Source organism: Felis catus, chromosome A2 (assembly GCF_018350175.1).
Source record: "Felis catus isolate Fca126 chromosome A2, F.catus_Fca126_mat1.0, whole genome shotgun sequence".
In the NCBI taxonomy this organism is placed as follows: Eukaryota; Metazoa; Chordata; class Mammalia; order Carnivora; family Felidae; genus Felis; species Felis catus.
This window is the reverse complement of record NC_058369.1, coordinates 15269283-15289450: the sequence shown is the minus strand read 5'-3', so window position 1 is coordinate 15289450 and position 20168 is coordinate 15269283. Positions and strand designations below refer to the sequence as shown.

Below are 20168 nucleotides of genomic sequence, written 5' to 3'. Positions count from 1 at the left end.
GGTGTCGGGCACTAGAAGTTCTTAACCGAACCGAACAGACCGTGAGGTTCAGAGGGCCAGTCATCTATTTGGCCTGCTTTTCCATAAAAGGAAAAGTCATTCCTGCAAAATCAATGGCTCGTATCAGGTGCTTCAAGCCCAAGCGTTCCTGCCACGCGGGCCGAAGCCGGGGGAGTCGCCGGGTAGCCCACGAGGAAGCAGCCACCCGGGCCCTGCCTCTGGCTGTGCCCGGCAGGGTCACATCGCCTTGTGGACCTGGCCTCCCTGGGGGGGGTGGTGAGTCTGATCCACTCACATGTGCTTTCTGGAAGAGATTCAGGCTCGGGGAACACGTAGCCCTGCGGGCACCTCAGCTTCCTATCGCTGTGGGAGAGGCTGCTCTTGCAGCATCCCGCTGGGAAGCCCTGGGTTCCCGGCCTGAGGTGACCCCACGGCCACCTTCGGTGCCTCCGTCCACACCCGTCCCGAGCTCAGTCTGAACCGGGTCCTTTCTTCCTCCTTAACGGGATGTTTCCCAAGGTACAACCGTAATACGAGCTCATTTTGACAAATGAAACAATCGGGGCGCCCGGGGGGCTCAGTCGGTTAAGCGTCCGACTTCAGCTCGGGTCATGATCTCACGGTTTGTGAGTTCGAGCCCCGCGTCAGGCTCTGTGCTGACAGCTCGGAGCCTGGAGCCTGCTTTGGATTCTGTCTCCTTCTCTCTCCGCCCCTCCCCACTTGTGCTCTCTCCGTGTCTCAAAAATAAAGAAATGTAAAAAAAAAAAAAATTTTTTTAACAAACGCAACGATACAACACGTGATACATCAAAAGCAAAGCTGACCCTCTCTCCCTGTGGCCCCGACCCCCATTCTCAACTCTTTGACTTACCTGAGACCACCACCAGCCTCTGAATCTTTCCACGTCGTTCTCACTCAAGCATAGATATACAAATATGTGCACACGTATATGGGAGCCAGATAGGTTATGTTTTTCAGAAATAGAACCTGATATACGCTATTTTATGACCTGCGGTTTTTTTTCGTTTAACATATCATGTACAAAATATGTAAGTATGTGTGTGTGTGCGTGTAAGCATGTGTGTATGGCTTTTGAAAACATCCTGACATTCCCCCAGGAGTATCTGTTCTTTAAGTTTTAGGAACCCGGCCAGACACAACCCAATCTCGTTGATCTTCCAGACCCGAGGTCTCCCTTCCTCTTGCTAAATGTGGCAGGCCCAAAATGCCTCATCCTCCCCCACAGTGGCCTCCCCTTCTGGAAACTGCTCCTCCTCTAACTTCACACAGTCCTGCTGGGGGCTGCCAGTCACAAAATCCGTCCCTCCGGTTACCCGTGTCTGAACCCTTCTCGGGGCTTGTCTGTGGTCTGTAGGGCGTGGGGGCAATAAAGACGGGGAGGGCAACAGCACACTCTTGACTCCTTTCTCCTTGGCCAGGAGGAACAAGGATACGAGCCCAGGGCTCCTGGCGAGCCCACCTTCCGCCTGGAGGAGATGTCTGAGAAAGCACAGCTGGTGTGCACACTGAGACTGGTGACACAGGCAGCCTTCAAGGACCTGGTCCCCATCCCCGTGGGCCTCTTCCTGCAACATTTCCCTTTGATTCTGTGAGACACATCAGGATCTGTAAAAACACACCCACCCCCTCCCACCCCCCGTTTTTGGCTAAGCCGGTCTGACCCGGGTTGCAGTCCATGGTGGCCAAGAATCCTAAGTAAAACAAACACTCGCAAGGATATAGCTTTCTCTTTAGCACTGCTTAATCCATAGACGAAAAACATTCCCTTGTAACAACTGTTAAGCATCACAGCCTTTCCTCTCTTTTCCTTTAATTTTTAAAAAGAAAGAAGAGAGAGACAGAGAGAGGGGAAGGAAGGAAGGAAGGAAGGAAGGAAGGAAGGAAGGAAGGGGAAGGAAGGGAGGGAGGGAGGAAAGGAGGGAGGGAGGGAGGGAGGGAGGGAGGGAGGGAGGGAGGAAGGAAGGAAGGAAGGAAGGAAGGAAGGAAGGAAGGGGAAGGAAGGGAGGGAGGGAGGGAGGAAAGGAGGGAGGGAGGGAGGGAGGGAGGGGGGAGGGAGAGAGGGAGGAAGGAAGGAAGGAAGGAAGGAAGGAAGGAAGGAAGGAAGGGGAAGGAAGGGAGGGAGGGAGGAAAGGAGGGAGGGAGGGAGGGAGAGAGGGGGGAGGGAGGGAGGGAGGGAGGAAGGAAGGAAGGAAGGAAAAGGAGGGAGGGAGAGGGAGGGAGGGAGGGAGGGAGGGAGGGAGGAAAGGAAGGAAGAAGTCCCATTTTGGGGCTTTATGCTGGATTACTAGAAAGTTCTGCAATGCTTCCACGGACGACACAGGAGTGCACCTTCCAGCTGTGCTTCAATTCTCCCGAGGCTGCTTCACTGGCAGAAAAATGGAACTGTTGTGTAACTGTTCCACGAGAAAGGGGAAAACTTAATTACCACTTGGTTTCTTTGTTGGAACTGCCAAATGGCACTGGTTCAATGCTCCTGCCCATTAACATTCTGTTAGATGCTGTCCGTATTTTTAAATAAAGTCAATACAGAGACAGTCACAAAAACCAGTCTGGATTTACGTAATATTTTTCTATTTTTGTTTTCAGATGAAATTAGCATGAAAAGAGTCTTAGCCCACATGTTACCCAAGCTGTCTATGAAAATCAAGTTAGAAAATCTTAAAGCTTCTTAATATTTCATTCTTACCAAAGCCTGACAAAAAGCAAACGCCTGCCCTAGAATACAGCCCGCGGGAGGGCCTTTCCGCATCTTGAAGTCAGAACAGTTGCTTCCGCCACGGGCCAGTCACTGGAATAAAGGTTCCGTGAGCCAACTCTCTATGGAAGAGGAAAGGGTCCCATCGCTCCGGTACCTGGGTTTCCAGAGACCCAGGGGCCAAGTGCAGAGCTCACTCTTGTGCTAGAGAGGATTCACTACCGTCAAGAGGGAACCAAGGGGAGACCTCGAACAAGATCATGAAATAACAGAGCCTGTCCCCTCCTTCCAGGCAGCAGATTCTATGTGCTGGTCAAATTGTTACAGCCCATCTATGTAAAAGACACGTGTCAGGGGGCGCCTGGGTGGCTCAGTCAGTTGAGCGTCCGACTTCGCTCAGGTCACGATCTCACGGTCCGTGAGTTCGAGCCCCGCATCGGGCTCTGTGCTGACAGCTCAGGGCCTGGAGCCTGCTTCAGATTCTGTGTCTCCCTCTCTCTCTGGCCCTCCCCCCGTTCATGCTCTGTCTCTCTCTGTCTCAAAAATAAATAAATGTTAAAAAAAAATTTTTTTTAAATAAATAAATAAATAAAAAGACACGTGTCAGGTGATTTCTATGCGAGCCTCGTTCACCTCTTGGTCTCTTGGACACCACATCAAATACCTCCATTCCAGGTACGGGATGCCCGCTTTCTCGCCTGTGGTTTCCTATGGCCGAGACTATCTACAACGTTCACCGGGAGAACTCTAAACTCTCCTTTTTGGTTCTGAAATTCCTATTCCTTTCTATCACCGTAACTTGGTTTATTTATTTTTTAAAAAATTTTTGTAAATGTTTATTTATTTTTGAGATAGAGTGCGAGCAGAAGGGGCAGAGAGAGAGAGAGACAGAGGGAGAGAGAGAATTCCAATGAGAGCTGTCAGCACAGAGCCCAATGCAGGGCTCCAACTCAAACCGTGAGATCATGACCTAAGCCAAAATCAAAAGCCGGATGCTTCACTGACTGAGCAACCCAGGCGCCCCATAACTTGGTTTAATCCTCCCACAGTTCCAATAAGTAACTATACCTACAGCTCACCCATGCCAACTAGGCAATTTGGCCTAAAAAACAAAGCCAACATCTGGATTTATATGTTAGGGTCACCTGGGCTCTCTCAGTTCCCTGGGAGTTAATTCTTCTTGGATAGGAGTGCTTTCTTTTCTTTTTTCTTAATTTTGTTTCTAATGTTTATTTATTTTTGAGACAGAGTGTGAGCCGGGGAGGGTCAGAGAGAGAGACAGAGAGACACAGAATCCGAAGCAGGCTCCAGGCTCTGAGCTGTCAGCACAGAACCCAGCACGGGGCTCAAACCCACAAGCCGAGAGATCATGACCTGAGCCGAAGTCGGATGCTTCACCGACTGAGCCTCCCAGGCGCCCCTGGACGGAGTTGTTTCTGCAAAAAAAAAGAATAGAGACAAAGCCCTAGCAGCTCTAACTTGGAAATCTAGAAAATAAACTTCCAGTGTGTGAAAAAAACCCATCATTTCCTGCCGTTCTTCTAACAAACACTCTAAACTCTTCTCACTTTTAATTGAAGCCAAGAGGCACAGCACGACATCCCCAAAACTTGGAAGGGCAGGACACCACCACCACCTCCAGACCAAAGGAACAAAGGCGGAAAGGGGAGGTGACAGCTGAAAGGCTGAGATCAGGTACAGAAACCGAAACAGGTGGGTCTGCCCAGATGGAACCAGATCGGTGAAGAAGACGCTAGAAATTCTCCGGCTTCTCCTTTCCTCCTGCGTGCCAGTCTTGCCAGTTTCTTTTCGTCCCCAACCAGCTGGAGGCCAGCTGACACCAGGGCTTGGGGGACGTGGTCTGCAGGGGTCACCGTGCTACGAAAAGCAAAGCAGGGGCTGGAGCTGACAGCGAACTGGCCACGGGCCGCCCAGGAACTCCAGCAAGGCCACAAACCTACCATGACTTGGGGTATCAAAGGGGAGTCAGGGACAGCTACTGACGGGGAGAAAACACAGGGGTCAGAGACCTGGCAACTCAGACCAGAGCTGGCCAGAAGGCAGGGCCTGGGAGCCGGGGCTAGGCCAGCCTCTGGTGTGGCCGGGGCCACATGCCCATGGCTCACCGTGACAGGGCCTTCCGCCTCCCTCTGAACGGAGCCGTGGGCGTCTCAGGGTTGGCAGGCCGGATGGATGGCAAGAGGACTGGCAGAAAGGCATACAGGGGAGGGCACAGTTACATGCGACAACATAAGGCTCTCAAGGGACTTAGCCTGGAACATGCCAGAGATCACGGCCCAAAAGGGCCTGGTCAGGAGCGGGTGGTCAAAGGGGCCCACAACCCCATCTATGCTAGATTTCTTCTCTTTTTAATGTTTATTTATTTTTGAGAGAGAGAGAGAGACAGAGATAGAGACAGAGTGTGAGTCGGGGAGGGACAGAGAGAGAGAGGGAGACACAGAATCCAAAGCAGGCTCTGGGCTCTAAGCTGCCAGCACAGAGCCCAACATGGGACTCAAACCCACGAGCTGTGAGATCACGACCTGAGCTGAAGTCGGACACTCAACCGACTGAGCCACCCAGGCGTCCCTGTATTTCTTCTTTTTCAAGGGGGTGGAAATATGGAATTGTATGTACAAGTTAAAAATACATTTTTTAAGAAGGAAAAAAAAAAAACCAAGAACAGGCAAAGGAACGGTTCTTCCTCCGACACAGGAAGTAAGATCCAACCGAGGTAAGGAAACTTTTTAAGGTGGAACAGAAGGAAGCTGGGGCAGCTGGCCGCCTGCCTTCCGGACGGCAAGAGAATTAACACAGTTGTTACTACAAAAGGGTCGGCCAATCCCCTCGGAAGGACCAGCTTTCTGGCCTTTTCATCATGAAACAAAACTTCATATTTGAAACCAACCGAGCTTCTAACTGAGAGCAACCATGGTTACCGCTGCTCAAAAAATTGCTATTTTCAGAGTGTCATAGTTTCCCTGGACTAGATTCAACACTTTATTTCCAAGAAATGAAGACACATACCATTTAATGTTGTTCAGCAGGTGTTAATAACCCCCCATTTTTACACACCTGTGGAGCAAAACCAAGTGAATGCTCCAGAGTAAAAAAAATCCAAACGACGGTACCGGTACTGAGGCCCAGGGCAGACCTGCCCCGGGAAGGCGGATGAATCGGCCACTTTCTAATCAAGATACTGGACCAGCGCTCATTCTTCCCTTCAAATTACCTGGGAGGGGACAAGCCCTGGAAATCCGCTCTCTACTTCTTTAGAAGCTACAGAGATTCGAAAATTTGAAAACTGAAGGCCACGCGATGCCCCTCGGGGCGCTTCGTGAACACCCGCGGCCCGGCCGGCAGACGGAAAACCAATGACACACGTGTAATTGTGCCCTTGCTCACAACTCCCCTCGCCTCCTCGCATTTGCCGGTCATCACATTAGGACCAGGCAGCTGTCAGGCCCAGAGCCTCCATCTTCCTCCTCCTCCTCCTCTACAGCAAACAGCAAAGAAGCCCAAGCAGGAAACCCGACGCGGGCAGCACCCGGAGGCCTCTGGCCCGAGACATAGGGGTCCAAGCCCAGGCCTGTGGGGGAGACTGGGCATCCTGATGCCCTCATCACTCTGCCTCTGTCCCAGAGGGTGCCAGGAGACCAGCCGGGGTGGGAGCTGGGTCGTTTTCTTTCCCAATCCTCTGTGCATACAACATATGAAAACGCGACAAAATCGCCGTCTGTGCTAAGCTTTCAATGTGTCATCAGACGTTATACGAGTTTAAGAAGAAGCCAATTGGCAGGGCAGTCTTTTCTGATTTTTGGAAGAAAAGAACTGATCTCTGGCTTCAAGAAGCCCCTGCTAAAACATCCAAACGTCAGGACTAACTTATTCTCGCTACCATTAATTGGGTCACACGAGGAAACTGCGCGACCGTTTTTCTCACGATCACCTCACGGGAACCCTGCCACAAATCTGTGAGGTGGGACGGGCGGGTGTCATCACCGCATTGACTAAAGCCCTCATTCCAGATCGATTCCTCACCTCCAAACCACCCGTCTCTCCATTTACAAAGTCCGCGTCTAACCTGGGAGTGTCCGTGCCTGGTTACCTCTTTGTGGCGTTAGCTTTCCCCAAGAGAAAGGTGATGGCCGTGGCTTTTAGGCCCGTCTCCATGAAGGAGGGAGAGCATGGGGGGGTCACACCGACCCACCTGTCTCACCTCCTGTCTCATTTCTTCCCTCTATGCACGACTTACTTGCTACTATAAGAGGAAACCAAAGAAAAAGCTATTTTGAACTTTCCAAATCATCATTCTCACCCATTCTCACCCCCAAATTACAACTTGTGGTCTGGCCAGGCTCACAAAATCAAGGACAAACCACAGACTGGGAGAAGACATCTGCAGTGCGTTTAACCAACAAAGAATCAATAATGCAGGCTGTATAAAGCATTCTGCAGAGGAACAGGAAAAAGACCAACAACCCAAGAGGAACTTGGCAAATAACGCAAGCAAGCCACTCGGAGAAGAAGAAAATTAAATACAACAAACATATGAAAATATCCCCGCCTCACTAGGACAGTACTCTGGAAAATGTAAATTAAAAACAAAATTAGATGCCGTTTCCCATATGACAAATTAGCACAGGCTAAAACGGCATTCATTGCTGGCCTCAACAGTTGGGAAAGTCATGTAGAAAGATGGAGTGAGGCGGGGCGCCTGGCGGACTCAGTTGGTTAGACTTCCAACTTCCGCGCAGGTCGTGGTTCATGAGTTCAAGCCCCGCGTCGAACTATTAAACAGTATTAAACAGTAAGAAAGAAAGAATACCAATAATACACAACGCTTTCAGAAAACAGGAAGAAGGGAACATCCAGTTTGTTTTACGAGCCAGCATAACCCCGATAGCAAAACCAGATGAAGACATTAGAGAAGAAAATTACAGAGGCGTCTGGGTGGTTCGGTTGGTTGACAGCCAGACTTCAGTTCAGGTCATGATCTCACGGTCCTTGGGTTTGAGCCGGGCGTCGGGCTCTGTGCTGATAGCTCAGAGCCTAGAGCCTGCTTCGGATTCTGTGTCCCCCCTACCTTTCTCTCTCTGCCCCTCCCCCGCTCGTGTGGCGCTCACACTCTCTCACTCTCTCTCTCAAAAATAAATAAACATTAAAAAATTTTTAAGAAGAAGAAAATTACAGAGCAGTACTCTCATGAACATAGGGAGATTAACCAATTATGTACAGCAATACATGCATTAAAAAAATAATAACATTATGACCAAACGAACACAGGAACACAAGGAAGACAAGGTTGGTTTAAGATTAGAAAAAAATCGGGGCGCCTGGGTGGCGCAGTCGGTTGAGCGTCCGACTTCAGCCAGGTCACGATCTCGCGGTCCGTGAGTTCGAGCCCCGCGTCGGGCTCTAGGCTGATGGCTCAGAGCCTGGAGCCTGTTTCCGATTCTGTGTCTCCCTCTCTCTCTGCCCCTCCCCCGTTCATGCTCTGTCTCTCTCTGTCCCAAAAATAAATAAGCGTTGAAAAAAAAAATTTTTTTTTTAAATAAAAAAAAAAGATTAGAAAAAAATCAATCGACATATCACATTAACAGAATAAAAGAGAAAAACTATATTCCATCTCAATATACACAGAAAAGGCATTTCACAAAAACCAACACCCAGTTACGATAAAAATTCTCAGCACACTAGGAGTAAAGGGGAACTTTCTCGACCTGATAACGAGTATGCAAAAGACGGAGTGGAGCAGGAAAATTTGTGGAATACACTGAAGGGGGAGGCCAAAATGCAGGAGGAGAGTCTGGAATGTGGGGTCTTGCGCCGGGAGTAGAGTGTGTTACAGAAGGAGAAATGCTCTACTGCATTGCATGTGGCTGAGGTGGAGAAAGTTGAGGACAGAGGCATTTCTGTGGAGGTCCCTGCTGGCCTTGTAGAGAGCAGAACTGCTGCCCGGGTCCCTCCGCCTTTTACTTCCCACACTGTTCTTCGTGTACCTTAGAATTATTTCACATACTTCCACTCAAGAACAAAGCAAAATAATCAACATGTTAACAAGTTCCAGAAAAAGGCAGAGCTTACTGGGCTTTCCTTAGGCCCACTGACTGAGGCTGAATCTAAGACTCTGATAGGTCTATTTAATACGATAGAAATCCCAGGGTTTAGAATAAAGCTGGCAGGGCACCTGGGTGGCTCAGTCAGTTAAGCATCTGACTCCGGCTCAGGTCACGATCTCACGGTTCATGGGTTCGAGCCCCGCGTCGGGCTCTGTGCTGACAGCTCGGAGCCCGGAGCCTGCTTCGGGTTCTGTGTCTCCCTCTCTCCCCGCCCCTCCCTTGCTCATGCTCTGTGTGTGTCTCTCTCTTTCTCAAAAATAAATAAACATTAAAAAAAAGAATTAAAAAAAAAAAGAATAAAGCTGGCACTCAATGACTATATAGTGAATAAATGAATGAATACATATGTCAGACCCTGTTGTTATTCCACATTAGATATTCCTTCCCTCCCTAGAGTGAGGTCCATTGAACTTGACCTGAATCCTCCGCTGCTCCATCTCTGGAACTAGTCCTGACACTGGGAATGGATTTTAAAACAACAGGAAGCTCAACAGGTTTTCATGCTGTCGACAATTACAGCGAGATTTGTTTCTCTTTTGCCGTATCACTTAAAAACCGGCTGGACACGTTTTCACCAAGTTTGGAGTGCTAGACAGGATGATCTGACTTAAATATGGCTTATGAAAATTAACAAGGAGTTAATTTCAGCAGAACCTGGACGATGCCCCAAAAAGCTCATCATCTTAAACAGAACAACTGAAAGTCAGAAACAAAGCGAGCCCTAGATGCACCGTAAACCAAAAAGCAAAGGGTGGTCTTAGGGGCGACCTGGGTGGTTCTGTCGGCTAAGTGTCCACTTTGGGTCGGGTCTTGATCTCACAGTTCATGAGATCGCGCCCTGTGTCGGGCTCTCTGCTGTCGGTGCAGAGCCTGCTTGGGATCCTCTGTCCCCACTTTCTCTCTCTCTCTCTCTCTCAAAAGTAAAAATAAACATAAAAAGAAAAGACTTTAAGTTTAAAATTAAAAAGTGGCATTAGGCAGCCATCAAATCATACAATACAAACTGCAAGCAATTTTTGCAGTTAAGCTGCCTCTGAAGATGTAACTGGGTGCGGTGTGCTCCAGGCCAAAGAGAGTAGGGTTCACTTATTACATGGCAGTGACTGACCTCCCAGAGTAAATCAAATCAATGTAAATAATAACCACATGGGACGCCTGGGTGGCTCAGTCAGTTAAGCGTCTGACTTTGGCTCAGGTCATGATCTCACACCTCAGCTGACAGCTCACAGCCTGGAGCCTCCTTCCAATTCTGTGTCTCCCTCTCTCTCTGCTCCTCCCCCGCTCACACTCTGTCTCACTCTCAACAATAAGCAAAAACAAAATTTTCTTTTAATTTTTTTTTTAATTTTTTTAATGTTTTTATTTATTTTTGAGACAGAGAGAGACAGAGCATGAGCAAGGGAGGGGCAGAGAGAGAGAGGGAGACACAGAATCCGAAGCAGGCTCCAGGCTCTGAGCCGTCAGCACAGAGCCCGACGCAGGGCTCGAACTCACGGACTGTGAGATCATGACCTGAACTGAAGTCGGATGCTTAACCGGCGGAGCCACCCAGACGCCCCCCCAAAAAAAATTTTTTAATAAAATAAAATAATAATCACAGCTAACACTTATGAAGGGATTACTGTCATGTCACACGCATGTACCATCTCATCTAACCCACACAACAACCCCATGAGGCAAGGATTGCTGTTATCCCTACTTTAAAAATGAGGAAAGTAGGATTCAGAGCCATGAAATGACTTGTGCAAGGTCACTCAGCAAGAAGGCGGCGGAATGCGGTTCAAATGCAGGTTGTCCAGCTCCTGGATCCAGCCTGACTTGGCCTCCAGTTACTATAGGGGTCTCTGTTTTGTCTCTTGGGTCTGAGGAGCTCTGGGCCTGGAGCTCTGCCTTGGGCTTCCTCTGGAACATCTCATCCCATCCAAGGGAATCAGAATCCCACCTACACCCCCTCAACCACCTGTACCCTATCATAAATGTACAATTTTGCCACAAAAGCTTACACCTTCGGCAATTTACATGCACTCGCTAATTGTTCAAAAAAAGTTGGCGTGCAAAAAATCCGTCAGATAAATCTAGTTAAAGAGCCACAGCAAGAATCATTCAGCGAGAATGATACTTTAGGCAAACAGCCAGCTCACTCTGCACCGTCCCTTTCTAATAAACACAGCAGCGATGATGGAAAGCAACGTCTGGGGAAAATAACACCCGACAGAAACCGGGAAGACGAATACTTTTGACTATTAAAGTGGAACACTGATCTCTGCATCTGACACTATAAAGTTATGAACTCTTCAACTGACAAACAGCCATCATAACTTGACTTCCTTTTTAGGAATACTTCTTGCCAAAGTCAGTTCAGCATCAATTTTCAAACCAATTGTGACAACTGACGCGCGTACCTCTCTGAAATCGTGACAAAGAACTGGGAGGTGGCAGGTATGGGCCCCAGCAGGTTAATCACAGCAGCAGCCACTGGGAGTGCCAGTGAATGTTTAACAACTGCCTCTCTGGAGGAACAAGCCCAGATTTGGAGCACTTGCTGATTTCCAGGGTATGAATACTCCCACCGTGGCTGGATTTCAAGCTACTGAGGTGACCAGTAAACACAGAGTTGGGCAGAGATGGGCACAGTGGGCTCTCAGGAGATGTTGTGAACAGGGTCCAGCCAGCCGCTCGCAATCGCCAATATTTATGGGTTACGTACTATGTGCCAAGCATGTGCTAAGTGCTTCACAGCTATCCTCTTTGAATCCTTGTAACGGGCCAATGGGCAGGCACTGTTTTATTCTCATTTTACAGATGAGAGAAAACTAGGTCTTAGAGAGGCTGAGTAGCTAGTCAAAGGGCACACAGCTGGCAAGCGTTAAGAGCTGGCATTCGAATCCTGGCCATCTGGCTCAGTGGTCCATGTTGTCGACCCCTCTTTAACCCTACCGCTCTGTAAGTGGTTAAAAGAAGGTATCGCGATCATCCCCACCTCGTTCTACAGATGACACGTTGCTAAAGAGTAAAGAGTAAGCTTTGGGGGTAACGGGCAATGGGGTAAAAGGGACTGACTCGCAGCAGCCAAGGAAGGGCCTTTCTCTTCCTCTTCCGGTAAATTTAACCTTGTCCTTCAAAACCCATGCCAGACGTTTCCTCTTTAATGGAGCCTTTCCCAACTGTCCCAGAGGCACGACTCCCCAGATAGCTTTTCCTTGCAAAAATTTTAAGTTTTCCCTTGTAAGATAACCATGCTCATTAAAGAATATCAAAGGGAACAGCAAATATCAAATAGAAAGCGGAAAATCTCTTGTGGCCCTACTTCCTCCCCACAGCATTTGATCCATATTTGTTCTAGGGGATTCGGCCCCCTACACGGTGACTATCTATTATGTGTTTCACTCTCACGGGACGGTGAACTTCTGAGAAGATGTCCCGTGTTACCAACATTTGCAGCTACATTTAGCCCCACCCCCACCCCCCTCCGTCCTCATCCCTGCACAACACCAGACACGTGGCTGCCCCCACCCCCCCCCACCGGCCCCATTAACCCAGATGCTTCATCATGTCTTCTGACGCAGAAAAGGAAACGCTAAGCTTCTGTGGTTATCTTCAAAGCTGTCGTAATCTTAACCAAAATCGGTTTTCTTCGTTTGCCTCGAACACACTGACAACGTTCTTGCCGTCCTCGGTGGGGCGGACGGGGGAGGGCTGCCTTGCAGCAGGCATCTTTCCTTACCTGCATCCCTCTCATCTTCTGGAACCGTGCAATGGTGTCGCTGATGGTGTATACGCGCACGTGGCCCATGTGCAACTTTCCGGAAGGGTAAGGGAACATGGAAAGCACGTAAAACTTGGGCTTTGATTTCTGGGAAAGAATGACAAAGAATGACAGTGAGTATATCTTAAGCATTTACTGAGACCCTGCATGCACACAGTATTTTGGCATTGTACTCAAGGTAAATAACTTAACATTTTTTAAAGTTTCCTTAAAAAAAACAAAAACAAAAACAAAAACAAAAACTGGGGCACCTGGGTGGCTCAGTCAGTTAAGTGTCCGACTTCGGCTCAGGGCATGATCTGGCGGTTTGTGAGTTCCAGCCCCGCATCGGGCTCTGTGCTGACAGCTCAGAGCCTGGAGCCTGCTTCGGGTTGTGTGTCTCCCTCTCTCTGTGCCCCTCCCCAGCTCGTGCACGTGCCCGCACTCTCTCTCTCTCTCTCTCTCAAAAATAAACATTAAAAAAATTTTTTTAATATTCCCATAAACTGACAAACATGTCAAAAAACAAAATCCAAAGCCCAAGTTTAATAATTCTTTTCTTTTTTTTTCAACGTTTATTTATTTTTTTGGGGACAGAGAGAGACAGAGCATGAACGGGGGAGGGGCAGAGAGAGAGGGAGACACAGAATCGGAAGCAGGCTCCAGGCTCTGAGCCATCAGCCCAGAGCCTGATGTGGGGCTCGAACTCACGGACCGCGAGATCGTGACCCGGGCTGAAGTTGGATCCTCAACCGACTGAGCCACCCAGGCACCCCCAAAGCCCAAGTTTAAGCTAAACAATGTCCAAAATAATGCCAAACAACCCCAAAGTGCTAATTACCCATATATATTTTCAATCCTTTTTTCCCTCTCTTTTAAAAGCTTCTCTTTTAAGACAGTTTCTATCTAGGTCTTAAAGAACTTATGTTTTTCCAAATGAAGCTCTAAGACACATTTCCATGTAATTCAAGGACACGGTAGTTAAATCACACAGATGTGACATCTCAAAAAAAAAAAAAAAAAAAATGGAGCCCTTCCTAAATTCCCTATCGTTGCATTCAGACTCAGAGTCAGCAGTTAGAGCAGGACTCCTGAGGCACCAGTTTGGGTCCTGGGTTTCTCTGCTGTACTGTGAACTCGTCTTTCAACAGACAAAGTTGAAGTGAGAAAGTGATGCGAAAACCATAGACAACAAGGCAAGGCAGTTTCTGTCTTCCCAGGGGCGAGCTACAGCCAGCCTCACGCCAGGGTGAGAGAACCTTCTAGCTGCTGAAGACACGGCTTCGTCGAGAGAAACAGAAAGAGCCTACGTGCATCTAAACGGAGTGAACACCAGTCACTTAACCGGTTCCTAGTTAGGGGTCCGTGTTTCAAGGGCACGGGCTGGGTTTCAGTCATCTCCCTCTCCCTACACCCCCCCCCCCCATTCTATCTCCCCCACCCCCCGCCTCCACTCTCAGCAGGAGCTTAATATCTGGCCTCCACAGAATACGTTAAAGGGCATTTTTTCCCAGCTAAACAAATCCTGTCCAGGCGACGGGAGCATTCCCCCTACCCAGGCTACATCCCCTCCTGGCAGGGCTCTCAGAAGCAAGGCAGAAGAGGTACCTGCTTCTGTTTGGTCTCTGAGGGCGGGGACCTTCTGATATTGCCACTCTTTTATTTCTTTCTACCTTCTGTTTTTCTCCTTCCATCCTTCCTCCCTTCCTCCAGCCCTGCTAGAGTTCTTCAAGGCTTTGCTTCTACAAAAGTAATGAAAACAAACGCAAACCAGAATATTCGCGACCATTCCTTTGTGTACAGAGGTGGTCGTGGTATATTTGTTGCTACGTATTTGCATGGCTGATCATGGACACGGCCAGCTATAATTGGGGGAGCAGAGGAAACAAGAAATCAGGGTATTTCCAAATCTCACTTGACCCATTGCTTTAAAGTTCCTTCGGCAAAGAAGCTCAATCAACCTTTGACAGGGCCTCTCACGTGTGGCAAAATAAACTAGAATTTTCTCTCTAAGGCCCATCCTCCAAAAACTACCAGTGAGTGGTGAGTCAAGCAGCCTGATGGAAGAAAAGGGAAAAGAGAATCCATAGGAGTCTGGATAATACCCAAACCAGAAAATCATGGAATGCTCAAGTGGCAACCACAATTGATTTCCATAAATCTGCTTTCCAGAAATTGATTTCCAGAAAGCTGCACACTGATCAGACTTGAACTGGAAACTGCAGATCCGTAACCCTCAGGAACACCTCAGGAGACAGGCCCTGCGGTTTGGACCGTCTTTAAGAAGGAAAGTGACATGCGGTGCCTGGGTGGCTCAGGAGGTGAGGCGTCTGACTTCGGCTCAGATCATGATCTTGTAGTTCGTGAGTTCGAGCCCCGCATCGGGCTCTGTGCTGACAGCTCAGAGCCTGGAGCCTGCTTCGGATTCTGTGTCTCCCTCTCTCTCTCCTCCTCCCCTGCTTGCGCTCTGTCTCCCTCTCTCTCTCTCTCAAAAATAAATACATTAAAAAAAAAAAAAAAGAAGAAGAAGAAGGAAAGCGACAGGTAATCCTCTCAGTGTAAACCAGTCCCTCAAAGGAGGCGCCAGGCCTTACTCCGTCACTGGGTGCAGAAACAGAAGTAAGCAAACTGTCCACTCCATTCAAATCACACTGCTTCTCACAATGGATTAGGTTTATTGCCTTTTCTTTGGGAATATTTAGGGACGTGGGAAAACAGCTATTACAGAGTTCTTGAGGATCTGAAAAATCAATAAAATCCTTGATATAAACCATTTCTCATTTTTCCTTTTAAGTTTTTACATTAAGCCTATTTTTCTTCTATTATAACCACCTTGTCTTCATTTTAGTGATATTTATTCATTTTTATATTATGTTTATTTAACCCTCGATCTTGCCCCAAACATTTTCCACATACAGCTTCTTCCTGAGCGTCTCCTTTCTGGAGGTCTGTCCCACAAAGACTTCATTTATAGCAGAATTGAGCGATTCATTCCATACCAACGAAGCCAAACCCCAAAACTGAGCTTACGGAAGGTATATAGAAAAGCAGTGCTAGCAAAAGTCTTTGATATTTATGACTGTTTTTGTTTATCGCAGAAAAGGTATCCAGCTTATTCAGTGACCCTGCCTTTCGCTGTTCTGTGTGAATTAAGTCATTTTCCTCCGTGATAATGAAACGAGCTCTCTCTCCTCTGGGGATGGCAAGAAGGAATTATGGGAGCGTATGGTATAACTAAGCAGGAATATGATTGAAAGGGAAATGTCCGTAATTATATAAAAGTGTAAGAATGTAGGCCTTTAAAAGAAATTAAGATCGCAAGCAATGGGAAGAGGATGGTTTTTATAAGTGGGACCTATTATTTTTGTCAGCTTCTGACGTCAGGAGAAAGAAAACTTCTGCCTCTTTATAGATTAAGTTCCAGAGCTGTTGCTGAGCCCAGAGGGGGCGGATAGAAGGACCCGGGAGCCCTCGTTCTGGCCCTGGCCTCTCTACTAGCTGTGAGACCTTGGGCAAATTCCTCTGCCTCTCTGGGCTCAGTTCGCACTCTGTGCATCAAAGGTGAGGCAACAGAAGGTCCCAGGCATGTATCTCAATAAATTACCAAACCTCCCTCTGAGCCTGTTTTCTTACCCTCCAAAAAATCCCCAGGGTTGTTTCAGGATTAAATGAGGTAATGAATGGACAGATAGTGCCTGACATGGAGTAAAATCCTTATTAAGTGGAACTTCTTTTAATACTGAAGATCCCGACGATAATGGCAAGACATTCGTCTCCTAGACACTCACCTGGGGGTATTTCAAACATATCTTTTTTGATCTTTTTTTAAAAGTTTATTTATTTTTGAGAGATACAGAGAGAGAGAGAGAGAGTGCGCGTGTGCTCACGTGTGCAGGGGAGGGGCAGAGAGAGAGGGAGAGAGAGAATCTCAAGCAAGCTCCAAGTTGTCAGCACCCGGGCCTGACACGGGGCTCAAACCCACAAACTGTGAGATCATGACCTGAACCGAAACCAAGAGTCGGGCGTTTAACTGACTGAGCCACCCAGGTGTCCCTCAAATATATCTAAGACCAGAGTGAGGACAATTAAGCTTCAAAGTCCACTGACATCCAGGGGCGCCTAGTGGCTCAGTCGGTCAGGTGCCTGACTCTTGCTTTCAGCTCAGGTCATGATCTCACAGTTTCGTGAATTCGAGCCCCACATCGGGCTCTGCACTGGCAGTGCAGAGCCTGCTTGAGAGTCTCTCTCTCTCTCTCTCTCTCTCTCTCTCTCTCTCCCTCACTCTCTGCCCCTCCCTCCCTCACTCTGTCTCTGTCTCTCTCAAAATAAATAAATAAACTTAAATCCACCAACATCCGGCTGTATTCTTTGTTCCCGACAAAGACACCACACATTTTTATCTTCTTGTACCTTTTATTTATGTAACATTTCCGCTTGTAAAATGTGTTCGGCCACATCTGCTCATCTGATTTTTTTTTTTTTCAACGTTTATTTATTTTTGGGACAGAGAGAGACAGAGCATGAACGGGGGAGGGGCGGAGAGAGAGGGAGACACAGAATCGGAAACAGGCTCCAGGCTCCGAGCCATCAGCCCAGAGCCCGACGCGGGGCTCGAACTCACAGACCGCGAGATCGTGACCTGGCTGAAGTCGGCCGCTTAACCGACTGCGCCACCCAGGCGCCCCGCTCATCTGATTTTCAAAACAATTCTGTGAGATAAACAATGCAAAGAATCTGAGGATCGAAGAGGTTACGTGACAAGGCCGCGAGCACGCTGAGGTCTCGAGGCCGAGCCCGTAACACTGCCCAGGTTCCAGAGCCCGGGTTCCAGATCCATCATACAGCACCTTCTCCACCTGCCCACTCCCCATCCAAACCCTGAAAGGGTGCCACCAGGGGATCACCCACGATATCCCTTCAGCTACTTCTGCAATTAGGGATACACAGTTTCTTGTGATCCACCTAATTTTTTTTTTTTTTAAACCACACAGTACTTAAGAAGAAGGAGGCGCCACAAAATCAGTAAGCTCCAACTTTAAAATGTGTGGAAGCCACTAAAGGATAATCCAAACCAAAAAGAAAAGCGAATTTTACTCTCCTCATTCAGAAGCGAACTGCTCCCTAGTTCGTTTCCAAAATACATTTAGGCACGTGAGTCTGGTCGTGTTGATGTGAAGGTTCTTCGCGTCCTGACCAGGCGGAAGTCGGGCTTTCACGGTACAATCACGCGTTATACTCAAACCTTCTTTTTTATCGTTCCACTTGTTATCCACCGCATCTCTCTCTAACCAATGCCCGAAACCATCGTTCGCTTTAACACAAATAACTACCCCCCGGCATGTTTCATAGTGATCACGCTCACGGAAGGAATGAGTCTAAAAAGAGTGAGGATCAGGAGATGGGAAACAGCCAAGTGTAGTCAAGAGCACTTTGGCGCAGTTATATTTACTCACCTGCTTGCCTTTGGCCCCATCTCTTTAACTACATGTAGAAGGTTTGTATTATTCGGTAACTATTACAAAGGGATGGTCACAATTTAAGAGTAAATGACCTTACGGCACTTGGCTCTGATCAGATTCACCATTTCATGTAACAAATGACATCTCCCATTTGTTATTTTGACCAGCAGCAAGAGGTGAGGGTTACCACGTCCAAGAGGAATCCCCCAGAGGCTGGACTCCTAGACAAGGAGCCAGCCTCCAACACGGCGCCCCCTGGAAACCGGCTACAACCAAACACTAGACCCAATTACTCAAGTACGGTGCTGCGCTGATACATCCTGGGCGGAAGCCAAGGATTCACTACCTCACACATCTGTCACTGCAAGCCTGGGTCCCAGCCCCCCAGATCACACCAGGGAAGGGCTGGTACCTCCCAACCCATGATGGCTGGAGGCCAACATCATGCCAAGGGAGAGGAAGGTACTTCCCAGAATATGCAGATTAAACTTCCACAGGTGAGGGGCGCCTGGGGGGCTCAGTCGGTTAAGCATCCAACTTGGGCTCAGGTCATGATTGCACGGTCGGTGAGTTCGAGCACCACATCGGGCTCTGTGCCGACAGCTCAGAGCCTGGAGCCTGCTTCGGATTCTGTGTCTCCCTCTCTCTCTGCCCCTCCACTGCTTGTGTTCTCTCTGTTTCTCTCTCTCTCCCTCTCTCTCTCAAAACACATAAACATTTAAAAAAAATTTTTTTTAAAGAATGCTTCTCATATTTAAAAAACTAACAATAATAATAAATGTTTTAAACAAGTTCTACAGGCGAGGGGTCCAGGGGTACTCCTGGAACCTCACATCTGACCCTGCTGGGTCACCAGGTGCGCTGGCCCGCAATGGACCATGAAGAACCTAACACCTGCTAGGGCCTCACTCTCGATGGGTCCCCCCCCCCCAAATGCTGCTCCAGAATGCCCAGTGTGGTGCTGCCTGCATGCACCTTGTGTGTAAGCACCACACAGAACGCCTTCTAAGCGCTATCCTCGTCCGATCTCACTCGGCCCTCACAACCATCCTGGGAAGCAGGAGGACACTGCTATTCGCACTGTCCCTGGTTGAGAAGAACCCTGAAGCACAGATTCAGTTGGTTCAAGGTCACACACTTAATACCTTATTTGAACTCGGGCGATCTGACTTCAGAATCCAAGTTCTTGGCTCCTCTTCTCTACCCCCTCAAAATCCCTCAGAATACTCACATCGGCTTCTGATATCTTGGAGGTTTCTTCTTTTATTCGTTTATGCCACCAATTCTCGACATCCTTCCTCGTCTGCAACGTGTACTCTTTCGTCCACGTCCCCGTGGCACTGTAAATACCTCTGGCACATCCCGGGATTACTCTCCTTCCTCTGCTGATGATATCTGGCCCACCATTTAGCTTGCTTTTCAGGAAACAGACATAGAAACCCAGTCTCCGCCAAGCAGAAGCCATTCTCCAGAAGGTGGGAAGGCCCTGAGAAAGAGGGCAGAAAGCTCTTTTAGGAACTGCCCAGAACTCTCCCGTTCAGCACAGCCCAGCATTCCCTGCACATTCACATGCTTTCAACTTAGGCTCTTGACGGTTTCCTTCCCTGAAAATGTCACATTAGAACTCCAACTGAGTTGGGCTGCCTGGGTGGCTCAGTCAGTTGAGCGTCTGACTTTGGCTTAGGTCATGATCTCACGGTTCGTGGGTTTGAGCCCCACACTGGGCTCGCTGCTACCAGCACAGAGCCCGCTTCGGATCCTCTGTCCCTCCTTCTCTCTGTCCCTCTCCCACTCACGCTGTCTCCCTCAAAAAAAATTAAATATTAAAAAAAGAAAAGAAAAGAAAAGAGCGTCGACTGAGCTAAACACAAACTTTTAAATGGAAAATATAACATGGTCAACGTTCCCAAACACCAAACATACAAAACTCCCACAGGAACGAATGGAGACTACCTCCTGGGCCAGCTCCTGCCACAGCCTCACAGGGTGCACGGGAGGCCGAGGAGCCCCCCCCCCCCCATCCTTTCCTTTAGGCCCAGCCCAGGGTCTGTCCAGCAGGCTTCCCGTCCCATCACCCAGGCTTCAGAAGAGCTCCGAGCACATCTTGGCTTGGGCTTAGGCTCAAA

General features: G+C 48.5%; 1 protein-coding gene across 11 annotated transcripts in view; it reads right to left on the bottom strand.

Annotated features, from left to right (window-relative positions):
• Window positions 1–20168, bottom strand: part of LARS2 (leucyl-tRNA synthetase 2, mitochondrial) — a 195581-nt gene that overhangs the window by 147881 nt on the left and 27532 nt on the right. For all 11 annotated transcript variants that reach the window (XM_045049135.1, XM_045049134.1, XM_045049137.1 and 8 more), the window contains 2 exons: window positions 19274–19528; window positions 12563–12691 (listed from right to left, as the gene is read on the bottom strand). In XM_045049135.1, the coding sequence (XP_044905070.1) occupies window positions 12563–12691; window positions 19274–19507 (363 nt within the window). In that variant the 5' untranslated portion in view covers window positions 19508–19528. The remainder of the gene's footprint in view (window positions 1–12562; window positions 12692–19273; window positions 19529–20168) is intronic.